This window comes from Lycorma delicatula, chromosome 1, assembly GCF_047948215.1.
Source record: "Lycorma delicatula isolate Av1 chromosome 1, ASM4794821v1, whole genome shotgun sequence".
NCBI classification, from domain to species: Eukaryota; Metazoa; Arthropoda; class Insecta; order Hemiptera; family Fulgoridae; genus Lycorma; species Lycorma delicatula.
Window position 1 is genome coordinate 205,247,690 of NC_134455.1, and position 27,942 is coordinate 205,275,631.

General features: G+C 28.4%; 1 protein-coding gene across 3 annotated transcripts in view; it reads right to left on the reverse strand.

Moving 5' to 3' along the window:
• unc-13 overlaps positions 1-27,942 on the reverse strand; it is a 915,368-nt gene that overhangs the window by 59,304 nt on the left and 828,122 nt on the right. For all 3 annotated transcript variants that reach the window (XM_075371044.1, XM_075371036.1, XM_075371027.1), the window contains exons 15-19: positions 23,759-23,926; positions 19,829-20,110; positions 15,453-15,674; positions 13,093-13,259; positions 4,937-5,094 (exon numbers count right to left, since the gene is read on the reverse strand). In XM_075371044.1, the coding sequence (XP_075227159.1) occupies positions 4,937-5,094; positions 13,093-13,259; positions 15,453-15,674; positions 19,829-20,110; positions 23,759-23,926 (997 nt within the window). The remainder of the gene's footprint in view (positions 1-4,936; positions 5,095-13,092; positions 13,260-15,452; positions 15,675-19,828; positions 20,111-23,758; positions 23,927-27,942) is intronic.

The window sequence follows — 27,942 nt, forward strand, 5'->3', positions numbered from 1 at the left end:
TTAAATTTCTGCAAAAGATTTGTGTACACTAAAAAAAAAAAGATTGCTATAAAAGGGTGTATGGTAGCTGAATAAACATATAATTTCAGTAGGACTTTGCAACTTTTTTATTTTGATAATGATATATTTATTTCATTTCTTTCCACTTCAAAATGATAAACATTCTGTTAGGTACAATTTATTCTTAGGGCAGATCTAGAATTTTCATGATAATGCATGCAAACCAGGTTGCACCTTGTCATAAAATAAAAAAGAATTATAAAATTGTTAAAATTAAAAAGATAAATTTTTATTATTTTGATAAACATGTAGCAAGAACTGATATTATAATTTTAAGGTTTATTTGTAGAGTACAATGTATAAAAATCCATTTTTCCATTTAATGTTTGCATTAAATTAAAATGCAGTCTTAATCTAAAAAAAAATTCTTAAAATTATAATCAATTGTCCAGGCCTATTAATATGCGTTACCACCAGTACACTTAATATAAATAAAACTTTCTTAATTTAAAAAAATATTTAGTGTTAAATTTACTGCATCGACTTACAGTTATCATATAAATAATGTGTAGGTTCTTGTTCAAGAAAAAAATATCTTGTTTGTTAATTGAAGGATAATTAGACTTTGGCTAAAGAAAAGTAGTTTGTATCAGAGGTGCATGTTGGTTAACAGACTTGGCCTCTCTGTTTCAACAGACAGGCCAAGTCTGTTAACCAGGTTTTAAGTACTTTTTAATTTGACCGACATATCACCCAACGTATTTTTGTTGGATATGTTTTTTTAATCCTTTAAAGTAATTCACAGAAAAAATCAGAACTGAAAAATGGTAAATTTTTAAAAAGCTATTATATCTGTAAGTATTAATAGCAACAAAACAAATTGCTAAATAAGTTCATTTCATAGTTTACTTTCAGTACATTAATAAATAATAAATAACAATATATAGTGATTTATATATATATGATTGACAAAGGTTACATTTTTCTATTAGTGTGAGAAAACGTTTTCCTAATTGGATATATGATATTTCAATGATAACATTTCTATATATTACATTTTTAGTGTTGTAAACAATTTATTTCATTCATAGAGGTAAAATTGGTTAATAGTGATATGACAAGATTTTATAGATTATATTTTCTCATTAATATATAGATATTTTAATGTATTTAATATGCATTTAATGTATTTACTAATTTAACCAACAGCTATATATTTGGATTATAATTACAAACAACCATTAGTCATCAACATGATGACATTATTCTGTTATCATAGTGTAATTAAGATAGCTTTTTAGTATTGTTAACTCTGGGATTTAGATTCATTTTGAGTGCTGATAGCATAAAGAAAATTTATACATTTACTGAATGATTATGTTTTTCGTCGTCGTTTAATGTAATCTGTGATTTCTTGTACATATAGTAATCATGCATGTACCCATGCAGAAAATCTATGTGTCTTTTTTTAGACACATAGTGTAATATGAAGTCAGTAGGTGATACAGTGAAAATATTACTTCAAAAACTTTTGCAAGTATGATTCTGATGATTCTTCAATGTAGATGTAGAATAATTCTTATAAAGCTTCTATGAGTGTGTTATAGAAAGTGTAGATTTCGTGGACTATTTTAGTTTATCATGTAAAAATACTCGTCCAAAAAGTGATAGCATGTGTAATGTACTTTGTGTTAACTTGAAAAAAATGGTTCAGTATATAAATGCAAAAAATAAAAACAGAACGAAAAAGTTTGATAATGTTGCTCCAAATGTTATACAAAGATTAGTAAAGAACAAAACATGTTTACACATCATCTGTGCATTTAAGTAAAATCAATGAAATTACAGACTCTTTACCATAAAATAGAAAGAATATTTGTTATGGAAACTATTAAAAGATGTAAAAGAGACCAACAATAGTGGTGAAAAAAATAATTTCAAGAGTTATCAATTTTACTAATGCACAGTAAACCTCTACTTGTTACACTGAATCAGTGTAGTACAAATACAAATGTGGAACATTCGAAACCAAAGCACATATCTGCTGCTGAAATGTCTAAATTTCAAACTAATTTTGGATTAAGTGCGAACACTGTGATACAGCTTCAGAATTGCCAGTTTCTACAAAAAGTTGAAGATGTCAGGCTGACTTTGAAAGGAAAACTAAGTTCAATGAATCATACACTAGATTTGCTTTTTGAGATAAAAATGAGGAACAGTTTATACAAAGGTTATTTTTTTCAAGGTCCAATAGGTCGTTAAATAAAAACCCGCGAAAAAATCGGATGAACCTTTGTGCATATGTGTTGCGTCTCTAGTATGGCCTTCAATCACGCCGCGCCACTTCGTTTAGTTCTGAACACGCAGCTAGCACGTAAACATGTCTACAACAGCATCTCCCGCCAAGTGTAAAGTGCGTGCGATAATTCGATTTCTTGAATCGGATGGGTTCCCAAGATGCTTGGACACCGTTATATGACGGGGATATTGGAAAGTTGGTACCACGCTACGACAAATGTCTAAATTGGAGTGGCGACTATGTAGAGAAATAAATAAATAAATAAATTTTTATTTAAAGCAGTTAAAACTATGAAATGAGCTATTTTTATTTAATTAATACATTTTCATTGCAAATTAATTAGTATATTTCTCTAACCCACTAGGTTGATCTACTGTTGAACTCGACATCGCAAATCAGCTGATTTCAAAGACAAAAGTTCTAAGCTTCAAATCCTAGCCTTTACTAGGATTTGAAGCTTAGAACTTACTTTTATACAGATTTGAATACTAGATTGTGGATACCAGTGTACCAGAGTTATTTGGTGGTTGAGTTTCAATTAACCACACATCTCAGGAATGGTCGACCTGAGACTGTACACGACTACACTTTACACTTCATTTAAATTCATACATATCACCCTCATTCATCCTCTCAAGTAAACCTTATGGTGGTTCTGGAGGCTAAACAGAAAATATAAGTATTTTCTCTATTGTGTGTGTGTGTGTGTGTGTGTGTGTGCATATATATATATATATTAATACTTAGAGAACATATAGAATATTTTGGGCATTTGACTATAAAATTCAAATCAATTTTTAAAAAAATGTTATTTTATGATTTTGATTTTTGTTGGGAATTACTTTTAAAGTATTAAAAAACATATACACCAAAAAAATTGTGGGCGATATGTCAGTCAAATTAAAAAGTACTTCAATCTACTGTGATGGGTTTTAGGATCATTTCATTTAGGTTCATTCAAGCACTGAGATTCTAAAGATGTTTGAATATTGCCTTTATTTTATAACAAAAAATTTATCCTAGATCATGAAAATCAGGATTCATCAAATTTGAAAATTTTACTTTTTTTAATTAAAAAAAAGAAAGAAGGTACACAATAAATAAATGGCATTTTCATTTTCTTTTAAGTTTGTGTTTGTACAGAAAAATGCAAAGAAGGCAAGCAATACAGTCTAGAAGTTAACAAAATTCATACTTATACTTGTACAATGTTTGAAATATGATTTTTCAGTATTCCACAAAAAGATAATGAAGAGGAAATAAGCATTTACTATTATTTTTTTAAACAAAAATGCATTTATTTATAGTTAATATATTGAAAATTATATTAAAATTTAATCTAAACATTTTACCTTCACACCTACAAAGAATTACTCGAGTGTCATAAAATTAAATTTTATATACGTATTGTCCCATGAAGAAACTTTCATGACATGTTCTGCTGGTGAAAATAATGAAAAAAGTTCATATAAAAATATGTCTGCAAACGCTTTGTTTTCGTGTTACGGCTAGCAAAATATTTTGCCTGGATTTCAGCTCTTCTAATAAAAAGAAGTCCTACTGTTACTTTTGGGACCCAAATTAAGGACTGAAGTTGGTGGTTTATTATGTAATTTGAGCTGGGAGACAGGATAAAACAGGTACCAGAACTATAAATACAGTAAAAAATATCCAATATAAAACATAAAATTCAGTTTGAAAAACAAGTTTTTTTTATGTTTGCAGTACAACATCCCAACCTCATAGGGGAAGACACCTGCCTTGTGACACTTCCATTACAAAATCCATAAACAAAATTTATATCGGCATATTCCTCGTTAGAAAACTGAATCAGTATTTTTACACTACGATATGATAACATTACACTTCCTTTATCTGTATTATAATTTATGACAACAGATTCAAATGAAGTACACTATTTTCATTGTTGGCCAGCTGTTAGTATTGCTAACCTACACAATAAAGTTTTTTTAAATATTTCTAAAGTATCATACATTTCAATTTAGTTTTTAAGCAATCATTTTGTTTTGCCTGTGTAAATTATTGAATATACACAGCTAAAATATTGTTTTATAAATTTTTTATTTCTTTTAAAATTATTTTCAGTAATTAGTATTCTTCTTTTTAAAAATAATGTTTATTAGGTACAGAAAGAATAATACGATTTTCTGTCTGTTTTGCTTCAATAAAAAAACCAATCTTTAAAAGTTTTTATTTACTTTTTATTGGCTGTATTTATATTAATTTTTTCACAATTAAATTCTCTTATAGTTTTGTTACTAAATCTTCTGCAATTACTAGTCATTTAACAAAACTATTGTACTACAAACCTAAAAAAAACTTAATTTTCAACACCGAATTTTGTGTTATATGTTGGATATCTTAAAAACTACTGTAGTTCTGGGAACTGTTTTATCCTATTTTCCAGCTCAAATTATGTAAGAAACCACCAACTTTACTCCTTAATTTGGGTCCTAAAAATTACAGTAGGGCTTTATTTTATTAGAACTGAAATCCGAGAGAAATCTTTCACTTGCTGTAACTCTAAACTTATTTTTATATGAACTTTTTTCATTATTTTCACCAATAGAACATGCCCTGAAAGTTTCTTTATGGGACACTCTGTATAATACTTGCCATCTAATAAATCCATTAGTGGTCGAAGTACTTCATCAGCTTCTGCAGTCACAGCATTCCTTTGTGAAGGTTGATTTAATGCTACCTGACCACCACCTTTTATTGACAATAGAAGATCTCCTAGTTCTCTTACACTTACTGTTATTCGAGGCTCTAAACTGTAATAACATAAGTAGATAAAGATATGCAATAAACTTCAGTAAAATAATTATCTAACTTTATATTACATACAACTTTATAATAAAATAAAAAAAAACTAAGTTAGATGTTCATTAAAAGCACATTGTAAAATCTCACTGAGGTTACTGCAAATGAATTACAGGTAAATTTAGTACATGTTCATATCTATATATAATATAGATAATGTTTCTGAAGAGAGATTTTATCAGTAGGCCTGAGCGATATATATAACTAGCATGCATTGCTTTTATGTAACAGGCATTATGAATACTTATATGTGGTTTAAAGCATATTTTATATATAATATTACAATAGTATTTCTTCTATGCAATTAAAAGCATATCACTAATACCCACAGGACATACATTTTCTAGAAAAACGTTAAAAACTGTCATTTTTATAACCATGGCTTGGTTTATGATAAAAATTAAAAAAACTTATACTACTTTAATACCTGATCAAAAGATGAATTTTAAAAGAATTTAAACGGAGATTCGGATACGGATATCAAAAATGTAATGCCAATGTAGCATGCATCTTGCTACATATTAAAAATAAATTCATTTCGAATCAGTTCATGCATGCGAATGTTCAGTATCTTTGAATAGATTTTATTATTAACAAAGATGTTATAAAGAGATTAAATCTATTAGTATCAAAAGAATGAATTTATTAAATGGAAAAAAGAAAGTTAGAGTAGCTTGTTCAGGTAATGAGACATTCAAATAAATTTTATTTTTACTGTTTATTCTCCAAGGAAAAGCGGAAGGACAAGGACCTCAGAGAAGAGTTTCTGGATAAATAAAAAATTGAAAATATTATTGAAACAAAAACAACTGGACTGTCGTGGGTTTAATTAACAGGATTAAGGTTGCCGTGTGGGTTGCTGACAACCAACAACAAATAAAGAAGAAAAAAGTGTGTATGGAAACCATATATGAATATGAGCAGCAGGCTTTATCAGTTCAGAGCCAGTATTAGCATCATGTAATGTTAATGAAGTGGGTATGACTAGGTGCAGTTTAGATGGTTTTTATCTGAATATGTATCAGCTTTTAAAATCTACTTGTAGATTTTTTAGTGTATTTTACACTTGTAGTATAGATTCTGTATGATTTTTCAATCAACAGTAACCACATAAATTTCATCACAATTTAACTTGTCTGGGTACACTGAATAAGTAAAGTAGACTCAAACACAAGTCATTAGCTTGGAAATGTTAACTGTTAAATAAGAAAAATAGCTTTCTAGAAAAATAGCTTTTGAAAATTTTCCTTCTTTTAAACCTTTTTCCTCCTTATCCTTTTTTTTCTAAATCAGATTAATTTACCTATTTTTAAAATAATTAATTTTATTTCAGAGACTGATTTAGAAAAATCTACCTTGACAAATTAAAAATTTAATGTTTTTTTATTAATTTTTATAAATAAAAAAATCCATTTTGAAGAAGGTGAGCTCCGTGATTTTGAGAAGGAGAGCTCAGTGGAGATACAAAAAAAAAAAACATTAAGTAATTGATTTTAATAAATTAATCTATTCTTCTGCTATCTCACTACAAAGGAGCTATCTTATAGATTAAAGGTCTGGAAGCACATTTCCACCATATGAAAGTAAGTTTTTTTATATTCATAAATATTCTTAACACACTTTATCATGCTGATCAGTGGAATCATACATAATATGACTAAAGAATGTATCCTGAAACATTATAAAGAATAAAAATCTTGTTACATAATAAAGAGAAAATCTTAAATTAAACAAAAGTTGAGAAAAAGCAAAATAATTTCTTTATATGAAAATATGGATCTTCATATGACTTTTCATAATATTAAATATTATGACTTTCCATATTATTGTTATGACTTTTCATAGTGCTGGAATATGTTAATATTATGTGCATTTCCCTAGTGGTAGACACATGAGGCTCAGGTTCCAATGCAAGTAAAGGTTTTAACATTTATGTACTGCAAAGACTATTCTATTAAAAAGCATCAAAAAGGCAAATGCAATTTTTTTTAATTTTAGCAGAATTTCTAAGGCACCCTAGATTTTTAAATTTTGATACTAGGGAGGTTTGTGGTCTTAAGAACACTAGAAAGCTCGAAAAGGCCTGAAAAGGCAGTGCAGGGGGGGTGGGGAAAAAAGACTCCGAAGCAAATGCAAGTAACTGATGCTGGACAGTTTCAATCCACAATAACTACTGATCAAATGGTCTGAATGTAATAAAACAAAAACCAAAATAGAATTTTAACTTTCCTATAAATTTCATTTTCTACATTATGTATCAACGTATGACTAACATGATTTGGTTTGTGGCTGAAAAATTTCACTTTCAGAAAATTTTTGAACTAAGTTTGATTTAAAAGTGCTGTATAAATAAAAGTTGTAAATAAAATCTCAAATTAAATAATACTGAGTGTAAAAAAATGTATTTTTTTTTTAAACAAAGCAGATTTGTTCAAATTTTTTTATTGTGGTTGATATTTGATGAGTTTATTTCCAATTCCAATTTAAAATGAATGCAAAACAGTACTTAGTTGTAAAGTAAGGTTTTGCAGTAAGGTAAAGAAATATGTAGAGAGTGTTCTAAGGGAGATAAATTTTGCTTTTTCGTGAGTGCGCAGCTATTCTTGGTTTCTTCAAATATTTTAGTAACAACAAATTTTTAACACATGTTTTCCTTGCTTATTCATCACCTTGCCTATACATCAAATGCTAACCTGCTGCAATTAATTAGTATTCCTCAGTAATGGTAACATCTATTAAAAAAAATAATAATAATAATAATTTTGGCCAGTTTAGTCAGTATATAAAGACAATTTGTAAATAATTAATTTTACAATAAGTAAAACTAATCATTTACATACTAATAAGTATAATAAGTATGTATAGGTTCGTATAAAAAGATTGCAATAATTTAAATAAGTATATGGGAAAAATTGTGGTTTTTTCATATTTCTTACTAGTATATTCTATATTTAACAAAATTATTAATTAAGATCTTTTTCATCTGTAAATTATTTCTAAGAATGCTTGAAGAGTTGTTGGTTGTGTTTCTCTTTTCAAGTATTTTTATATTTCTAGTTGAGGTGTCATAATGTCATTAAGAAATCAATTAAGTTTATTTGACACATAAAATGAATCAATCTTTATCATCTCTACAAATTCAGCTACAAGTAACTAGAATTTATTTATATTTATAAATGTTATTTTAGCTACATGAGCTGTATTTGTTTAGCTTTCTCTTCATCATCATTGTTTGGGGAAGATATCATATCTACTTATGATATCTATAGAAGATTAAAGTAACTTTTGAGAATGTGTAACAAAAACTGTTAACATCTCTTGTTGTTAAAAACTTTGTTTTTTAATTTTTGAAAGATAGAACACTATATTCTGTTTTGTTATATCATCATCTAATTCTGTCTAATTTACACTTCAAAATGACTAACTACACTTCATAACTAACGGTATGTAAGTTGGCACAAAAAACTACTAGCATTCAGCAAACATTTGGCACAGTACTAGGTTGACTGAAAACATTGTCAGTTTAATAAAGATGATATTTATAACTAAAAATCTGATGTGGACAACAAATGACTTGCTTGTACACCTATTAAATTACATTTACACATTTTTTTAAAATGGAAAGTACATAAAAATTTATTTCAATACAAACTTCTGATATTATTGTATTATTATTCATTGTAAAATTTTTTTTACAATCAGAGGTTAATAATTACTAAATAAATCAATATATTTAAATTACAAAAAAAGTTAAAAAAAAGAAGAAGAATATGAAGTCTGATTCGAACCAATGAAGCATATCATAAGCACCACTTATGATATATTGTTGAAAAGCTCTCAATGAGGGCTCTATTGCAGTTAAGAAAAAGTCCAAAATCCAGATTTTTTTGGATTTTGGGCTTTATTGGATACTTTTGGTTCAGTCGATCGCAATCAAAAAGGGAGGTGTACAACTAGATGTTACAACAGTCCTAAGCCCAAAATTTCAACAGTCTTATGGCTAATCATTTTTGAGTTATGTGAGATACCTACAAACATATGTCACACTCAAACTACTCAAATTGGATTCAGGATTGCTCAAAATGGATATTTCTATTGAAATCTGGAAACCAACATTTTTTATGATCACAATACTTCCTTTACTTTGTACAAGGAAGTAAAAATACATATTATGCAATTTAATTAAAAACTAATTTAGTATCTCAATTAATATTATTGTTTTAAAGTACTTTAAATAATTATTCTTTGTACTAACTTTATTGCTGTAGCTCGCTCACAAATTCAAATTCAAACTCAAATTTTTGTTTTGTTGTCAGTAAATTCTAAACAGATTGTGTCTGATTCTCAATTCACGTTTATCACAAAATTGTTTTGCACATCATATAAATGTTCATCTTCAATGTATTATTATTTTTTTAACACTGACAACATGCTTGCAGATATTGCTCCACTCAACTTCAGATACTTTATGAAATTCCACTTCAGCTAACTTAAGAACATCATACATGTTAAAAGTTGTATTTCTTTTAGCTACTTGCCCTTTCATTTGACTCCACATCATTTCAATGGCATATAAGTCAGGGTGATAGGTGGCATCTGTATAACTGTGTGACCACAATTTTCGAAAATGTCATCAATTAGAAATTTCTTTTGATTTTATTTGTGTAATATCTTATAATTCAGTCTTCATCAGAGCAGGAAAACAGTTAATTCATTGTTGGGCAACCATTTTATCATATCACTTTTTAAGAGTTAGAATTTGGCTCTTTTTGTAGCAGAACGTTGTGATACGATGCATTATCTAGTACAATGACAGACTGAGTTGGCAAGTTGGGAACATTTCTCCCATAACCATTTCGTGTACTTTTCAGAATGCATAGATTTGTAATAATCTCCTTTCTTATTTAACTCGTTCATAAGTAAAGCATTGTTAATGAATCCTTTATTACAGCCAATATGAACAATTATTATGAGTGAGCCCTTCGATACTGGTGTTCTCATACCGTCATGAAGGTTTCATCTGCATATACAATCAGTCTTTGTGAAACAGGGAAATTTATCGTAGAAATTTTATTCTTTGCATTTTAATGTCATGCTGTTCCATCAGTATTTTCCAGTTGTCTTCTGTTTTTTCTTATCTACATTCCATTTTATATATTATCCTTCTTAAAGATCTTTCACTCTCTTTGAAATTAATTTCACTTTCACGGGCTTTTTGCATAATTCTTTTCACAGTAGGAACTCATTCTTCGGTAACATTATTTTCAGTAAAATTTATTTATTAAACGCCTCAATGCATCCATGTCAAATGAATCTAAACTGCACACAGTACTGGGATGAATTACACATTTTCTCGGCAAAATGAACACGGATGGCTTCTCAGTTTCATTTGATTTACCTTCTGCTATAATTCTTTAGAATGTTTGTTTTGATACTTTTGTCGCTTGAACAACCGTATTCCGCACTTCAGTTTTCTTCATTATTCTGGTTCCGGCATTGTTTTGTAAAAAGAAATTGAAAATATTGAATACAATTTTCCTCTACTGACTATGAACTACTGTACCTTTTCCTCCTAACTTGGGAATTTTAAAAGAAAATAACTGTATTGAAATATTAAAAATTCACATGACTGAGCCATTTATGACAAAGCCTTAAATGAATAAAAAAAAACAAATATTAAAAATAAATCATTAATAGATACTTACTTCATTAATTAAAATATGCACCGCAATAAATGTTTCTATAATAAACACTTCTAGAACATGAATATAATTAGAAGCGATATGTGATGTGATATATGATTTCTCACAGTGCAATGATTAGAATAGATTAAAAATAAGTAAATGAAATTCTTAGAATTGCTTGTTGTGTTTAAAACAATTAATAAATAGCACATTAGACATGTATGATTCATGAATGATTCTACTATTATTAGTTGCTGTACAACAGCAACTAGATCACAACATCAATATATAATTCAGAATAAATCTCAACAATTATATGCTATAGCAAGTTTATGAAACTTGTTTTTTATATATTACTATATCACAGAAGACATATAGAAAATGACAATGTTTTTAGTTTGCTTGTAACAGAGGCCACTGCATGCAAAATGCTAGTACATAGGCTTTCAGTCCCTGTGCCAACATATGTACCGGCAAGTCTAACCTGAAAATCTATTAGTTAATAACGGCTCTTAAAAGTTTGATAATAGCTTGACCCACAGGTGGTAGTTTGAAGTGGTATTGAAGGAAACACTTTTTCAGTGCAAAAAATTTAAATTCAAAAGTCTTACTTTTAGATATAGTAATGTTCTGCCTATTTTTTGGACAAAGCAATCATTAAATAAAATTGTTATGCCATTATTATTTGTTTACTTAATCACCAAATCACAGGAGCTGTAGAAACATTTGTTTTGTAAACCAAATAATGCTTCGTAATGCTTTGTAATGCCAAATAATGCTAAATATAAGTAAAAACTTATATATTCACTGCCTTGAATTTTTCTACATAACCCCTGCATTTTCTTTCCTGATTTAGAAAAAAATTTATCAGAGGAGACATGTTCCACCTCCAATAAAAATCTAAACAGAAAAATCACATTTTTCATGTACCAGTATCAGCTTTTTTAGTTCTCCTGGAAACTTTGGACCTGCTATGTTATCTGGTGATGCTTCCTGAACTTCAGTTTTACATTAAGGGATTGGTACTGTTACTTGAAGTTGTCAAACTTACCTTTACTAACATTATTAAAAACATTCTACCCAATTCATGCTTGAAAAGGCTGATATGGGTTAATATAGATCTTTTCTTTATTTCTAGTTTTAACTATATTTTCTGGAGGTTTGATTTTCCACCCTATTACTAAGAACATGTATATCTTTATATTTTGCCAATGTAAGATCCAACAAACTTTTAAGGGATATAATTTCATTATTTTTTTATGCTTTCTTTTTATGTTTTCTAAATTGATTGTTTTTAGTTTTATATTTTGATTATCATTAAATAATCTATCAAAAGTGTACTACTCATTCTAGTGTGAAATTTAATTAACACATCAATTTTAGCTTCCACTGATGTAATTCTAGAATGTTTAGTTGGTTACATTGTCAATCCAGATTACATTGTCATTGTCAATTTAGATTACAATGATTGTATTTATGACATAAATACATTGAAATAATATATGCACTACATTTGTAATAAAAGTAGCTAAAACAAATTTATGTTTGTATCAAATATTTTTTTGACATTTCAATTTATTGAAAAAAAATCACAAAACTCACTTATAAAAAGTAACAAAATGTTAACTATTACCATAATTAAAAATAAAGTAAACTTTTTTTATATATGTCAAAAATCTTCAATAGAAAATATAATATTAAAACAAACAGTATTAGACTTAGACTGCTGCAAAAAAAAAAAACTGAAATGAATGGGCATTTGTACAGGACTGAATGACCGCAGTTTATGCTGAGTCATCAAGTGACTGTATTTTTGTTCTTCCATAAACATAAACGCTAGTTGACATGTTAGCCAAATAACGCCTCAAAAAACACAGTTTTACATAGCCATATGAAGACACAGTAGCAATATGGCTAGTACATACTTGACTAATCTTAACTTTCTTGTTAATTTAAAATGAACTTTAAGTATGAGTAGTGTGGCTAGGAGTCAGTTTTGCACATTTTTACCAGTCAGAACAATTTTGTTATCTTTTCTGGGTTAAATTTTTTCTGCCATTGAAGTAATTTCATTACAATTATCCAATTTATGACAGATTGGTTTAAATTAAAAAATTCATTAGTAATTTCATGATCTTAATAAATGATAAAAAATTAAATCTATAAAAAATGAATTATAAAATATAGTAATAGCATTAGTAGCATAAGCTATAAAGGTCATAAGAAATCATCAGTAAAATAACCTAAATATAATAACTGTTATACCTAGTAGCAAACTGCATAGCTAGTTCATCTAAGGCAGTATTAAGGTTTTGTTGAAGTTCTTTCAGTATGTTTGCTGCATCTTCCTCCAGTTTATCACCACCCATTGATTCAAACATTTTTTCTAGTTGTACTCTTAACTGTTGGATATTATTCATCAGTATACATGCCTAAGAAGATTAACATAAGATAATATTATTGTCATTGCTTTAAAAATATTACTTTCTTTCAAAATTGTGAATTATACTGATGAAAGCTATATTATGTGACTCCCTTTTCAAAGGATACACCTGTCCCAGTCAGGTAACTATAGTACTGAAGGAGCTGCATATTTATCTCCAAAATGATCTTCTGAAAGCACAATTTCCTTATAACTTTAAGAGTGAGTTGCTAACAATTTTTAATTTTTTTAATGATGCTAAAAAAATAGTTTTCCTTGCTAATGAATGAATGTTTCAGTTTTTACTTCACTTATAATGTGATCCGTCATAATGATGAGAATAAAAAGTTATAAAAATTTCTGTGCAACCTTAAATTCATTATTTATTAGTTCAAAAATGGTGAAAGTGATACTATTAAAAAACAAAAAAAAAAAATGAATTTTTTATTAAAATGACTTAATATGAATAATAATTTATGAAAAATAGTATAACTAAAATAAATACTAAAATCCTGCAGTTATTAAACATCACATTATTTAAATATGATTTATTTATATGGCTTATGTAGAATCTGCCATAAAAAAAAATAACTTTGTGTGCAAAATTAATCATACAAAAGAGGCCCGAAAAGATACCAGGAACATCTTACCAAACAAAAATTATTTATTTATAAGTGTAAATTTATATTTGTGTAAATTTCTTCATATCTTTTATTAGGAGTGAGCAGAAAGTAAGTTTTTTATGCACAAATGAATGACATAAAAGATCTAAAAATCAAAAGTTGGAGTTTGGTGGTATGCTTTCATAAAAATTGATTTCTTCATAAATTTTTCATGTTCAAAAAATATTCTCAATAATGCACACAAATGATTTGTAGAGGAAAAAACAGAAATTCCAAACTGGTCTAACATGTTCTCAATCCTACTGATTTGTTTTTTTTTTTAATATCTTTCGTTAGAATCCTGTACAAATAAACACTTTTTTTGCTCAATTATGTACAAACGAATGGCATTAAAAAATAAATTAAAGATGTGGAGGGTTAGCTTGTTGCCAACCAATTAGCTAGTAGTTTTATTCAATTGACTACAAAATTTTGAATATTATTCTGAGCAAATCTAAATTATATATATATATATTTTTTTTTTACTGACTGCTTCATAGTTCAGTTCCTAATATCATTGACTGAATAACTGAAGATCCCAAGGTTTGAGTCCTGACAAAGGTCTGGATTATTATGGCAAGGTAGAACTTGAGATTCCTATCAATAAAGCAGTATGCAGAAAAAATTTGTTTGTTACAACCATATAACTTAAAGACTAAAAAAAATCTATTCAGTGTTATATAAACCATTTTTCTAACAATTAATTTTCTCATTGTAACTGACAACTATTATTTATCTTTGCTATAATTAGTTTGACTTTTGTTTTAATGTAAATATAAATGTTAACATATCCAAAAAAAAACATTTACTCAGATCTAATGTTATATTTATTTATGAGGTTGAAGGGGTTCAAAAGTATGTTTAATTTTATAAAAGCAAAAGAAAGAAATACTTTGTACAGTCAAAGTACAAAAAACTTGTATTTTAGTAACTTAAAACTTATAAACTTATGTTATACTAATATAATAAAATGTTAGTAATATATGTTATATTAATATGTTCATCATTTTTCAACACTTTCCTGTCACACCACATTTAAAAAATTTTGTTCTTTGATTTCTTTTGTTGTTTCACTATTGTCCACATTTTGGTGCCATAAAGTGTACAATCTATCTATATATTTTTAGAATTTCTTTTTCATCCCAAATTTCATTTTCTCAAATCTATATAACACCAAAAAATACCAAGAAAGAAATACTTTGTTCTGTCAAAATACCTTTTTGTTATTTTGTATATTATATGGACGTTAATATGCTACAATTATTTAGTTGTTTTCTATATTTTTAATGGGAAAAAACTAACTATTATTATTGTTAGACCTCAGCCTCATTTAGAATTATGTGTTTATGATATAAGTTATGAAGAATGATTTATTTAAATAAACATTATTAACAAAAGAACAAAATTTGCAAAATGAATTATAGTATAATTCATATACACATGTGTAAACAACCACACACATGCGTGCGCATGTGCATGCACACACATACACACACACACACAAATACATTATAATATTAGCTTGTAAGAAGTGAACTCACTATTCTTTCTTCCTTTAGATGAGTTGGAAATTCCAGTTTTACGATATCTGCATATGCTATAAGAACTTTAACTATAGTCTTTGCAAACCGTTTCATATAACGTTTCCAAATCTCTGGATCAGGACACTCTAACTTTGACACAACATCGAAACACTGTGTAAGTTGAGTAAAAACATCAACCACAGAGTTTGAAAACAATGCATGCTCTGAACTACGCTGAAACTAAAATACAAAATATTCATTTTAATAAACATGTCAAAACAAAATGACTATAAAAATTATTAATATGCACTTATACGTTTGGTTGTAATTTGACATTATTATTAATACTGTAATGCACTATATATATACACCATATTATACAAATTTTAATTACAAAAAAAATAAACTAATGTTTTTATCAATGCAATTGATACAATTCTCTAAAAGAAATGTAAATATATGAAAATGTTATTTAGAGATTAATGAAACAAAATTCTAAATCTATTCAGTGCTTAAAATTTAAATAAATATTAAAAGAAATAATCTGATACAGTTACATGGAACATTAAAACTTGAAAGAATGCTGGAAAATTCCTCATAGTTACTCAGTTACACAGTAACTTGGTTACTGAGTAACCAAAGTTACACAGTAACCAAAAGTGATCCTGAATTTTTGTTTAATAAGGTTTCTGGTGTAGGGGGGGATTCATTTACAGAATTCTCTTCAGCAATCTTTTAAAGTAATTAGGAAATAGCTCTCTCTGTGATGCTTGCTTCAGGAAGAAGGATATTGCACATGGTATTTAATTTACACATTTTTTATTATTAGTAATTAAAGTATTTTAGTGTACTTCTCTATTTTCTCAGATTCAATTCTGTGCAAATCTCTTACCTCGAACATAATTACATCCTAAATTGCCTGTACTAATATTGTTTTCCTTTTTTATCCTTTTCACTTAGTTCTAATACCACTTCTGGGTACCTAAGGATATGGTTCATCAACCTTTGCTTGTTATTTAGATTCTGCCTCCAACTTCTCTCTTCTTATTTGATATTGTTCAACATATCAAAGTATTTTCTGCTTACCACAACAAACAAATAATGTAATGAAATACTAATATAATAAAATGTTTGTAATATATGTTATATTAATATGTTCATCATTTTTCAACATTCCTGTCACACCACATTTAAAAAAATTTGTTTTTTGATTTCTTTTGTTGATTTTACTATTGTCTACATTTTGACATTTTTATGCCATAAAGTGCTACATTCTAGCTATAAATTTTTAGAATTTCTTTCTCATCTCAAATTTAATTTTCTCAAATCTATATAACACTAAAAGATTTCTTTTCTATATACCAGTAACTGATTACCTGGTTTGTGCCAGCACGTTCTCAATATCTTCCTCATGGTAATGATCTTTATAATTTTACAAACTAAATAATATTTAGTATCCTAACAGTTTAGGTTTTTGCTGTTTTCCTTTTTCCTTTGTTTTTCTTCTCTTTTTATTCTCAAATTTAATTTTTCCTCCAACAATAAATATAATTAACACGTTTGATTAATTTTTCAAACACATCCCTCCCTAGTTTAACCAAAATAACATCATCAGTGTATCTTAAATTTTATTTTTGTCTGATATTATTACTGCAGCCTCAAATCTTTCTTTTTGTTACTCTATTGTTCTTTTGAAGAAAGTAAGTTAAAAAAATAATGAGTTGGATAATCAGGGTAATGAGGTTTAATTTACAAATTTAAACAGAGTATCGCAGATTCAAGAAATGATGAAAAACACAGTATGCAGTCATGTTCCTGCTGAAGATAATCCAGATGACTGTGGTACACCTGTAAGGAACTTGATTTAGAGCACTGGACCAATGTGGCTTTCAGAATTCAGAATATTTGAATCTTCTGAATTCTGAATCTGCAGCCGTGATCGCTGCAGATTCATAGCTTTGGTCCTAAATGTTTCTGAAGATTGTCCTTCAATATTTAGCTTAGCTCAATTAATCTACCAGATGATGTTTTTATAAAATTCTCTACTTAGTCAAAATTAATAACAATTTTTGCTTATTGTCTTAGATTTATTTAAAATTGCCAAGAAACTGAGAAAAGGGTAGGAGGTAATATAGATTAGGAATTAATTCGTGTATATATAAATCAACACTCATTCTAACACCTAAAAATTACACAACTTCAAGAAAATTCATCTGTTTTAAAGAAAAGTTTCATTTTCATTCCAAATTCATTTATTGAGTGTCATAACATGTTATGAGTTGAGTAACGCTTCAAAATGCCTATAACAGATATGACAAGAAACATCAATTAATTCTGCCACTGAACCACCATTTTACCAAAATATTGGTTCAATCTGAACATTTGAGATAACATCTGAGATTATTACGTGGTGGATCACAATTAGTTTTAATTTCACTTAGACAATGGTTTGGATTCCAAAAGCCAAGCAGTTGATAAAAAAACTTATTCATCAATGGACTTTGATTCAAAGTTTCGTTGAGCCCAATCTTACAGATGTGCCTATCAAACAGCTTACCAGATGGCAAAAAATGGGTCAACAGTTGTGGTCAAGATGGTCCACTGATGATTATCTTATTAGGTTTCAACTGAGGAAAACAAAACAGCCTTATCTTCAACCAGGCATGGTAGTGCTAGAGAAGGAAAACAATTTATCTTCCCTTCAAAGATGGTTAGGAATAACTGTAGATACCTTTCCTGGAAGAGATGGGCTCACCAGATTGGTTTTAGACAAGCTAGGACATAGTATAACAAAAACAGCAATTATAAAGATAGTTCCATTATCTAAGAAAATTAATTTTGATTTAATTAATTTGATCAGAGATCAATGTTGGAGGAGGATGTTTCAAGAATTCCCCACTCATTCAGCAATGAAGTTAAGGCATGCTTGACTAGAGCTTACCACATTCTGAGTGAGCAACAGACGGTTGCATGACATGCCAAGTACTTCCGTTATCATCAAATAGACTTTACATTTATAATAATTAACTTTTTTTTTATTGAATAGTTTATTATTGGATAATTACATGAGTTAAGTTAATTTCATGTATTTCAGTATTACTAATTTATACAAAATCATATTCATCCCATCTTTACTTATTCCCAATTCTTTCTTTAGTTTCTTCATCTATATTTTGAGTTTTTCATTATTAAATTGGGACAGAATCAATATCTGTTACTAAACATATTTTATAGTCCCTAATTTAGTTTTAAAATCTCTGCCAGACTATAATAATATTTATCAATTTTCTATTCTTTTCTATCTCCTAGTTTCGTTTATGTTTTTATTGTGATTTTTCTACAAAATGCATTTGCAGTTACTGAGTAGTTTAACTAGATAATTCTGGAAGTCTTGATTTTCTTATTTGCTCAAGTCCATAATCATACATCCTTATCTCCTTCTTTCTTTTGTCTATATGGCAATTTTCTATTAATATTAGTAGCTTTTCATTACGTTTTACTAGTCTACGAGGCCTGTAACTTCATATCTTTTCTATCTCTTTTTCTTTGCTGAGGATGCCTAGGGGAAATAAATAAATGATGAAATAAATCAGTAGTCTTGCCACACGTACAAGTTTGAGTTATGAATCTGTTTCAATTAAAATAATTCTTTCACTGTGTTTATATATAATTGCTAACTTTTTGTCCTGTCTTCTTACTCCTACTCCTGCATTTTCATTACTGTATTTGATTTTGTATTTATTATTCTTACATATAATCTCAACTTACCCATTTATTGTTTTACATTAGCAAGTCTATTACTCTTTTTAAACTTTTGACATTCCATTCTATATCTAGAAAGATGTCATAATAGTCAAGTTTCCTGACCTTTTTCCAAATAGTCCCCATCTTAAGATCTGATTGGAGTTCAGCGCCTAATACAGTCATAGTAACATATATTAATTCATCAGAAGAAATAAAAATGTTCATCATGCAATTACTGACTGAAAAAAAATTAAGATACTGAATTCTAGATATTCTATTTGAACATCAACTATTAATATTAACTGGGTCAAGAAGAGGTAATATTTGGTTATTATTTCATAGGAGCACTGTGAATAGAGTATTTTAATGGAATAGAACATTGATTAAAGTACCAATGCAATGCAGTATTAATTCAATTTAATTGTTGTATTTGTCAGTAACAACTATTATTAACAACAAATTATGCAAATGGTTCAGTCTACCTATGTTATTGGTATAAAAAAATCTATACAAATGAAGAAATAATAATAATATGATAAATTTTAACTAAATTAAGTAGAATATATAAATTTATTTTTTAGCTACCTGACAACTAGAAATATTAGCTATTTACATACAAAATAATAGATAAATTAACAGCAATAACTTACGCCATCTTTCTTATCCCTCTCAAAGGCACTTTTAAGGTATTCTAATGAAACGTCATCATTTTCATTAAGCCACTGCATTACAAATGGTTCAAACCATGCAGGATATTCAGGAACAGATCCTTTATATGGAGGTACATCTTTAACATAATTAGTATGAAGCCACTTAACTTTGAAATGCAAGTTCATATATGCCGATGATTTACATAATCTATGCTGTTCATGCTCTTCAAGAGCATATTTCATATCCACTGCAAACAGGCTCCACATTGTTGATGCTGATTGCTATATTATACAGAATAAAACACAATATGTAAAAACATTCACTGCGATAATACTACTGCAAAGACATATAAATTTTAAAAAATTAATCTAAAAATTATACTTAATGAACTTTACAGTGTATTTAGTTATGTATCAACTCAAGACTAGTGTGTAACTTAGTTCAAGAATACATCATCTGAGAATAAACAATACAAGGGTGAATCAAATAGGAATGGTAATTCATTTTTTATAAATTTATTGATTAATACTATATATATATAATGTGAAGAATACAGAACAATTAGTTTAACTAGTCATGCATCAAAAATCTTAACTAGAATTTTATACAGAAGAATTGAGAGGAGAGTGGAAGAAGTGTTAGGAGAAGACCAATTTGGTTTCAGGAAAAGTATAGGGACAAGGGAAGCAATTTTAGGCCTCAGATTAATAGTAGAAGGAAGATTAAAGAAAAACAAACCAACATACTTGGCGTTTATAGACCTAGAAAAGGCTTTCGATAACGTAGATTGGAATAAAATGTTCAGCATTTAAAAAAAATTAGGGTTCAAATACAGAGATAGAAGAACAATTGCTAACATGTACAGGAACCAAACAGCAACAATAACAATTGAAGAACATAAGAAAGAAGCCCTAATAAGAAAGGGAGTCCGACAAGGATGTTCCCTATCTCCGTTACTTTTTAATCTTTACATGGAACTAGCAGTTAATGATGTTAAAGAACAATTTAGATTCGGAGTAACAGTACAAGGTGAAAAGATAAAGATGCTATGATTTGCTGATGATATAGTAATTCTAGCCGAGAGTAAAAAGGATTTAGAAGAAACAATGAACGGCATAGATGAAGTCCTACGCAAGAACTATCGCATGAAAATAAACAAGAACAAAACAAAAGTAATGAAATGTAGTAGAAATAACAAAGATGGACCACTGAATGTGAAAATAGGAGGAGAAAAGATTATGGAGGTAGAAGAATTTTGTTATTTGGGAAGTAAAATTACTAAAGATGGACGAAGCAGGAGCGATATAAAATGCCGAATAGCACAAGCTAAACGAGCCTTCAGTAAGAAATATAATTTGTTTACATCAAAAATTAATTTAAATGTCAGGAAAAGATTTTTGAAAGTGTATGTTTGGAGTGTCGCTTTATATGGAAGTGAAACTTGGACAATCGGAGTATCTGAGAAGAAAAGATTAGAAGCTTTTGAAATGTGGTGCTATAGGCGAATGTTAAAAATCAGATGGGTGGATAAAGTGACAAATGAAGAGGTATTGCGGCAAATAGATGAAGAAAGAAGCATTTGGAAGAATATAGTTAAAAGGAGAGACAGACTTATAGGCCACATACTAAGGCATCCTGGAATAGTCGCTTTAATATTGGAAGGACAGGTAGAAGGGAAAAATTGTGTAGGCAGGCCACGTTTGGAGTAAGTAAAACAAATTGTTGGGGATGTAGGATGTAGAGGGTATACTGAAATGAAACGACTAGCACTAGATAGGGAATCTTGGAGAGCTGCATCAAACCAGTCAAATGACTGAAGACAAAAAAAAAAAAAAAAACTATATATAATTCAACCCTTCATCATTTCTCTGTACAGTGTCCTGCATGATCTACACCCTTTTGGCAATGATTTGGAAGCTTGAATATTCCTAGTTCAAACAAACATTTGAGGACGAGTCGTCAACCAAATAACATTGAGGCACATGTGCTCCTTGATGTCTTCATTATTTTTGAATTGTTCCCCACCAAGAAATCCTTTTAAGGGCAGAAACAGAAAATAGTCACAGGAGGACAAATCTGGACTGTAGGGAGAGTGGTCGATGGTTTCCCATTGCATTTTTTCCAATGTATCTCTTGTCAAAATTGCCTGAGATTGTCATGAAGAAAGATGACATCTCTGATTGGCATACCCAGTCTTTTGTTTTGGTACATGGATTTTGTTGACTGTAGCTGCTGGCAATAGTAAGCTGTTTTCACTTTAGTTGATTGTGGAGAAAATCAATGAGTAAAACTCCTCTTGATTAAAAAAAATCATTGCAAGAACTTTTCTGGCTGACAGGTATGTTTTGGCCTTCACTGGGCATCCCTCATCCTTCCTTTGCTACTCCTTACTTGCCATTTTTGATTCCGGAGTATAATGATGATCCACGTTTCATCATATATGACGACGTGCCTCAAAAAATCATCCCCTTCTTGCTGAAATCGATTCAGAAGTCTCTCACAGATCTCCAACCTGGCCTGTTTTTTGATTTTTGGTCAACAACCTCAGAACCCGTCGAGCACTAATTTTTGTAAAGCCAAGATGATTAGTGATAATGAATTGAGCATTCCCACAGCTGAAACCCACTTCTAACGCAATGTCTTCAACAGTGAACTGGTGATCACCTTCGATAAGCTCTTGAAAGGCATGGATGTTGTCAGCTGTGAGACCTGACCTTGGGCATTGATCATGACTTCTGTTTCCTACATGCCTGCCCTATGTATACCCTCACATCTAGGACAGTGCAGCATTCCCAAACTGTACCTTTAAACATTTCCGTGGGTTTAACACCTTCATTAGTTAAAAACTTTATGATTATACGTTGTGCAACAGAAAATGAAACTTTTTGCTCACTCGTGGCTGTACTGACGACATAATAGCACAGAGGAGCTAACCAAGTTGGTTCCCCTCTCTAACACACTAAAAATTACCCCCCACTCCACCACATCCAGCTCAGAACTGCTTGCTGTATATAATAGCAAAATTAGCATTTAAATTTGATTCACCCTCATACATCTAGGCTATTATGAAAAATATCACATTTTGATAGAAGCACTCGTGATTTCCTAAGGTTTAAAAAATTGTCAAAATAACTTAGGGATTTCTGATCTAAAACTGGCCATTTAAAGTTCCATTCCATTCCATTCAAAATTGGAATTTGCTTGACTACTGTGGAAACATCTATAATGATAAGGAAATTTATATGTAGTCATTTACAAATCAATTAGAGTTCAGTGGTTTCAGGAATGTACATTATCCTACATTACCCTCTAATAAATGACTGCGTTTGATGCAAAGTAGCTCTACTGCCTTTCTCTAAATCTTCTCAAAAGTTAATCGACTTCATCTAATTTTAGTTAAATTATCTATTGAAAGAAAATTTAAAGTGGAAAACTATAAGACTAAAAAAATAATTTACATAAGCAGAAATTTGGACTGATATCTCTGTGAAATTTACTTCAATAATTATTGCTTATATCATAATATAACAAATACAAGCTAGAGATTAATTTCACCTGAACTGTGTAATTTTGAACAAATGAATTCAATAATAGGATATATCTTCCACTTGGTGGGATTTGGAAACAGATCCAGCAAATACAGTGCTGTTGTGAATGAGGCCCAGTAAACAGTACATGTCATTCAGACATGTTTAGATGTGACAGTGCTGTCATCTGTGAGAAAATTATTTTCCTTGGACTTGAATTAGATTTTCATCTTTATTTCTTAATACTCACAAAATAAAAAAGGATGACTGAGTTGTGAGTAGTTCAATGTAAGATTATGAGGCTGAATTAATTAACACAAAAAATAATTACACCTTGTTATACACATGGATGAAGTACTAATAATTTACATATTTCATGTTTATGACAAAATGTTACCTTACCTGTCCAATATTTAATTCCTGGGGGAACTGATTAAGTACAGGAGCATAACTGTTGCGGTCTTCTTCTATAACAGAGACTATCAAGGCAATCAACTTGTGCCAAAAGTCAAGACTGTCAAGACGTGGCCCATGATCATCAGGGTCGCGTTTAGGTTCTTTGGGATCAACCTTAATAAAAAAAACATATATACATCAAATTTTTAGAACTTAATACCTGACCCCATATTAATTTTATTATGACTATCAGAAGAAAGACAAAATGTGATAACAAAAACTTAATATCTAAATAATTTCACTTAAAAGTAGTTATTGCATGTTAAAAAAAAAATTATCTGCCAAAAATAATTGTAACATGTAACATTTTATTTTTTCAATAACAGTTTAAAATATATTTTTTCCAGTAACAAATGAGTACGATTCTTGCAGCAAGAACTATAACCAGAATGAATGAACTAATGATAATAATATATAATTTTTGTTTGGTTATAATAATATGCAGTATACTTCTGATTATATGGCATAATATTGGGGTCTTTTTACAACACAAATTCCATGGGTAATAAAAAGAAAATAATGAGCTTAAAAAATGTTGCTTAAGCTATTAAAAGAAACTGTAGTAAATATTTATGACCTTAAATATCCCTTTATTTTTATTTGCATTCAAATTCATTAGAAAACTGAAATTTTAAATAAAATTAAAGGGCTAATATTAATAAGGTTTAGTATTCAATGGTCTGCTTGAAAGTTATATAGAAGTTTAAATATAAATAGAGACTGTTGTTAATTTGTTGGCATTACAAAAAAAATTGTAAGGCAATATTTTTAAGCAAATCATTTTTAGTTGTTGATATTGATAATTTTTTTTTTTTTTTGATCTACTCAGTGTAACAAAATTTATTTATTTATTTATAATTTATTTATTTTGGTGGTCAGTATGTTGTAAATTCCAACAATGAAGTAAAATTAATAAAAAAAAAAAAAAAAAATATTTCAGATTGTTTCTTTCTTCTGTATAATAGTTTTGCTGAAAATCTGAATGATACAATCACTTTTTGGCTTAGCAACTATATTAAAACATCAAATAAAATGGTGAAGTTTTTCTATCATTGAGCTCATTCATTTGGTAGAACATGTGGATTATACCAAAATACAATGGATTTTTCTGGAAGGCCTTTAAATTTTAAGTAGTTTATTATCTATAAGAGTTTGAAAAACTCTATTACATGATACTATTTAAATACAGTCATACCTATTTCTATTTTTAAAATAATGTATTGTATTAATATATTGCTTCTATTGTTTCACAGAAATAATGCTTTTTGCTTTCTCAATAACAAATTGACTTAAAAAGTTTATTTATTCTTCCAATGTTTTAACAATATGAACAATCAGTCTAAACTTACTGATTTATTTGTGGAATTAGGCAAATATGGTGTGGTATAATGTATATAATGTGGTATTTGTATCCTAATAATGAACAACAAGATTTTTCAAATTGTGGAAAATTATGATAATAAATATTTAGATAAAATCTTGTGAAGCAAATCCTGTGACAAATTATGAAATGATTTCTCGTACAAAGATCTTCAATCATTTTTTATTTATTTAAATTTTTTTTATAAAATATGTTAAATATTTCTTCCAAGTAATTCTACATTAAGTGGGTGGGCAATGAAATAATACCTTAGTATCACCAGAATAACAGGCAGTAATATAATTGGTTTAGTTATTTATAGCCTTCATTCTTGCTGAAAATAATTGGATTATAGAAATAAATAGTTCCTGATTTGGATTGATGTGATCAGTTTAGATTGTTATTAGAGAGATAAGATAATGCATTCAATTTTTTCTTTATTCACTTTGCTTTACAATTCCTTCAAATATATTTTTTACTGATAAAGTAATATTAATAACACACAGAAACATTTTTTCATAATTACAAGGTTATCAACAGAAAAATAGATTTTACCAAACAGTAATAATTAATTCTTTTTAATCCTCTAAATCTAAAGTATATGTGTAAAATCAATTCAAGATTTTATTACTTTTGATTTTATTGCCTCATTTAATTTTTATAAAATAAAAAAAATTAGAAAAATCCCTAAATCAATTAAAAAAATATAAATAAAATACTTTACTTACTTATTCAATCTGGCAATTATAGTGACCTGTTACAGCCACCATACTTTTTTTATGATGAAGTATTTGTTCTGTAGTAAGTGAATGAAAATTTCTAAGTCTGACCAGAATTTAAATACAAAAAATCCTGAGTGAAAGACCACTAGAGAGAGGTAGAGCTATGATCATAGAGAGAGTTAGGGCTAAGAGGGACTAAAAATGTAATTTGTTTGAAGAGTGACTAATTTTTTAAAAGAATTTTTTGGCTAAATTGTTTGTCTTATTTCAATCTTAAATGTGGATAAAACTTTAGGATTTTTCAGAATTAGATTTAGGAACTAATAACATTTTTAAAGTAATTGAAGTTTTTCATATTTCTAAAATAAAACAAAAGGTAGGATTGTGAGTATATGAGTCCCTGCTAAAAAACAATGATTTAACATTTGCCATATGCACAATTAAGTTAATTAATTGTCACAAACAGCATGTCTGGTAGCAAAAGAATTAATTTTATTCATTCCAAAATGTTGGTGAACCTGCAGTTAAATTGTATAGTTGTCTGATTCCTAAATTCAAAACCTGTGTTCCAACTTCTGTTTTCATGGTAATTTTTATGTTATTTTAAAAACAATAAATCCATAAGAAAAAGAAGAAAATAGATTTCATCGTGAAAGTAAAGATAGCGAGAGATTTTATTTAAAGAAATCCTTAACTTTGCAAAATAACAGAGATTCAAATTTACTGTTAAAGAAAAATAATTCCACAAAGTGATTTTATACAGTTCAAAAGTTTCATAAATTGGTGTAAAATTTACTATGGTCACAGTTTTTATAATGATTTAGTTTATGTTAGATTTTGGTACATTTATTGCTTTTTTGTTACAGTAACTTCTAAAGAAATGTTTCCTCATAAAACATAGATGAACAAAAGATATTTGAATGAAGTGCTTCATATGACAGGAAACCTAAACATGTGTATAGGTAAAGTTAAATTTTAAGAGTGGTATCACAGACGAAAATTAGATGGATTATTTGGATTATTGTTGTTTTTTAGTTTATCATAATATCTATAATAAAGAGCTTTTAAGACAAATCAGAGAAACAGTAATTTAATGTGAAATCATAAAAAAATAATCATTAGCATCATTTCTGAAGGGATAACTGATAATGGAAGCACAAAGAGAAAAAACTTAAAGGTGAAAACAATATACATATGAGTATTAAAGCTTATTACCAAAAACAAAGGCATCAAATATCTTTTGATCAAAAACAATCACTATTCAATAAAATCCATTCAAATCCCTTCACAAAATTACCACTATATTTCAACCAAATCTTCAAGTGTGAAACCTCATCACATGTGTAAAGACTAGATAACTAATTATTTATGAAAATATACATAGTTAAAAAATAATAATAATAAATATGGTTCAAAATTAACAATTTAATACTATCAACATGATGTGATGTGACACATTTCACTACATAGAGTGAAATGAGTTCACTCATTTCAGAGTGAACAGACTCTTCCAAACCTTTAATATAATTTTGATAATAAGAAATAGCCAATTATTTTTGAAGTTATACTTCTTTTGGTGCATTAGGAGAAACTGATCATAGTATATTTTCAGCAAGTTATGGAAGTTGTGCGTGCCAATGTAACAAACCATGAAGATTTGCACAGGCTCAAGTGGATCAGTTTGCATGCACATCCGTGTAGTGTCTAATTCAGTCAGTCATTCAATGCAATTAAGTGATTAGCACGTGTTGCAAACATAACAGATATTGAGTTATAATAAAATATATTTATATACATAGATTTCTGAAGATGGATATTTTAAACTGTGAATATTGTTGTTCATAATCATAAAACTTTATTTGTATTGCAGTGTACATTTATTATTTTTTTTTATGAAAATTGTGTATCAAGATTTGAGGTTATATTTATGTAAGTATTTTTTTTGAGTAAAATGATATTTTTTAATGACACATAAAATAGACACATCAGATAAATTCTTGATTTTGCATAATTTTAAATTTACCAAAAACAACATTTTTGATAAAGTA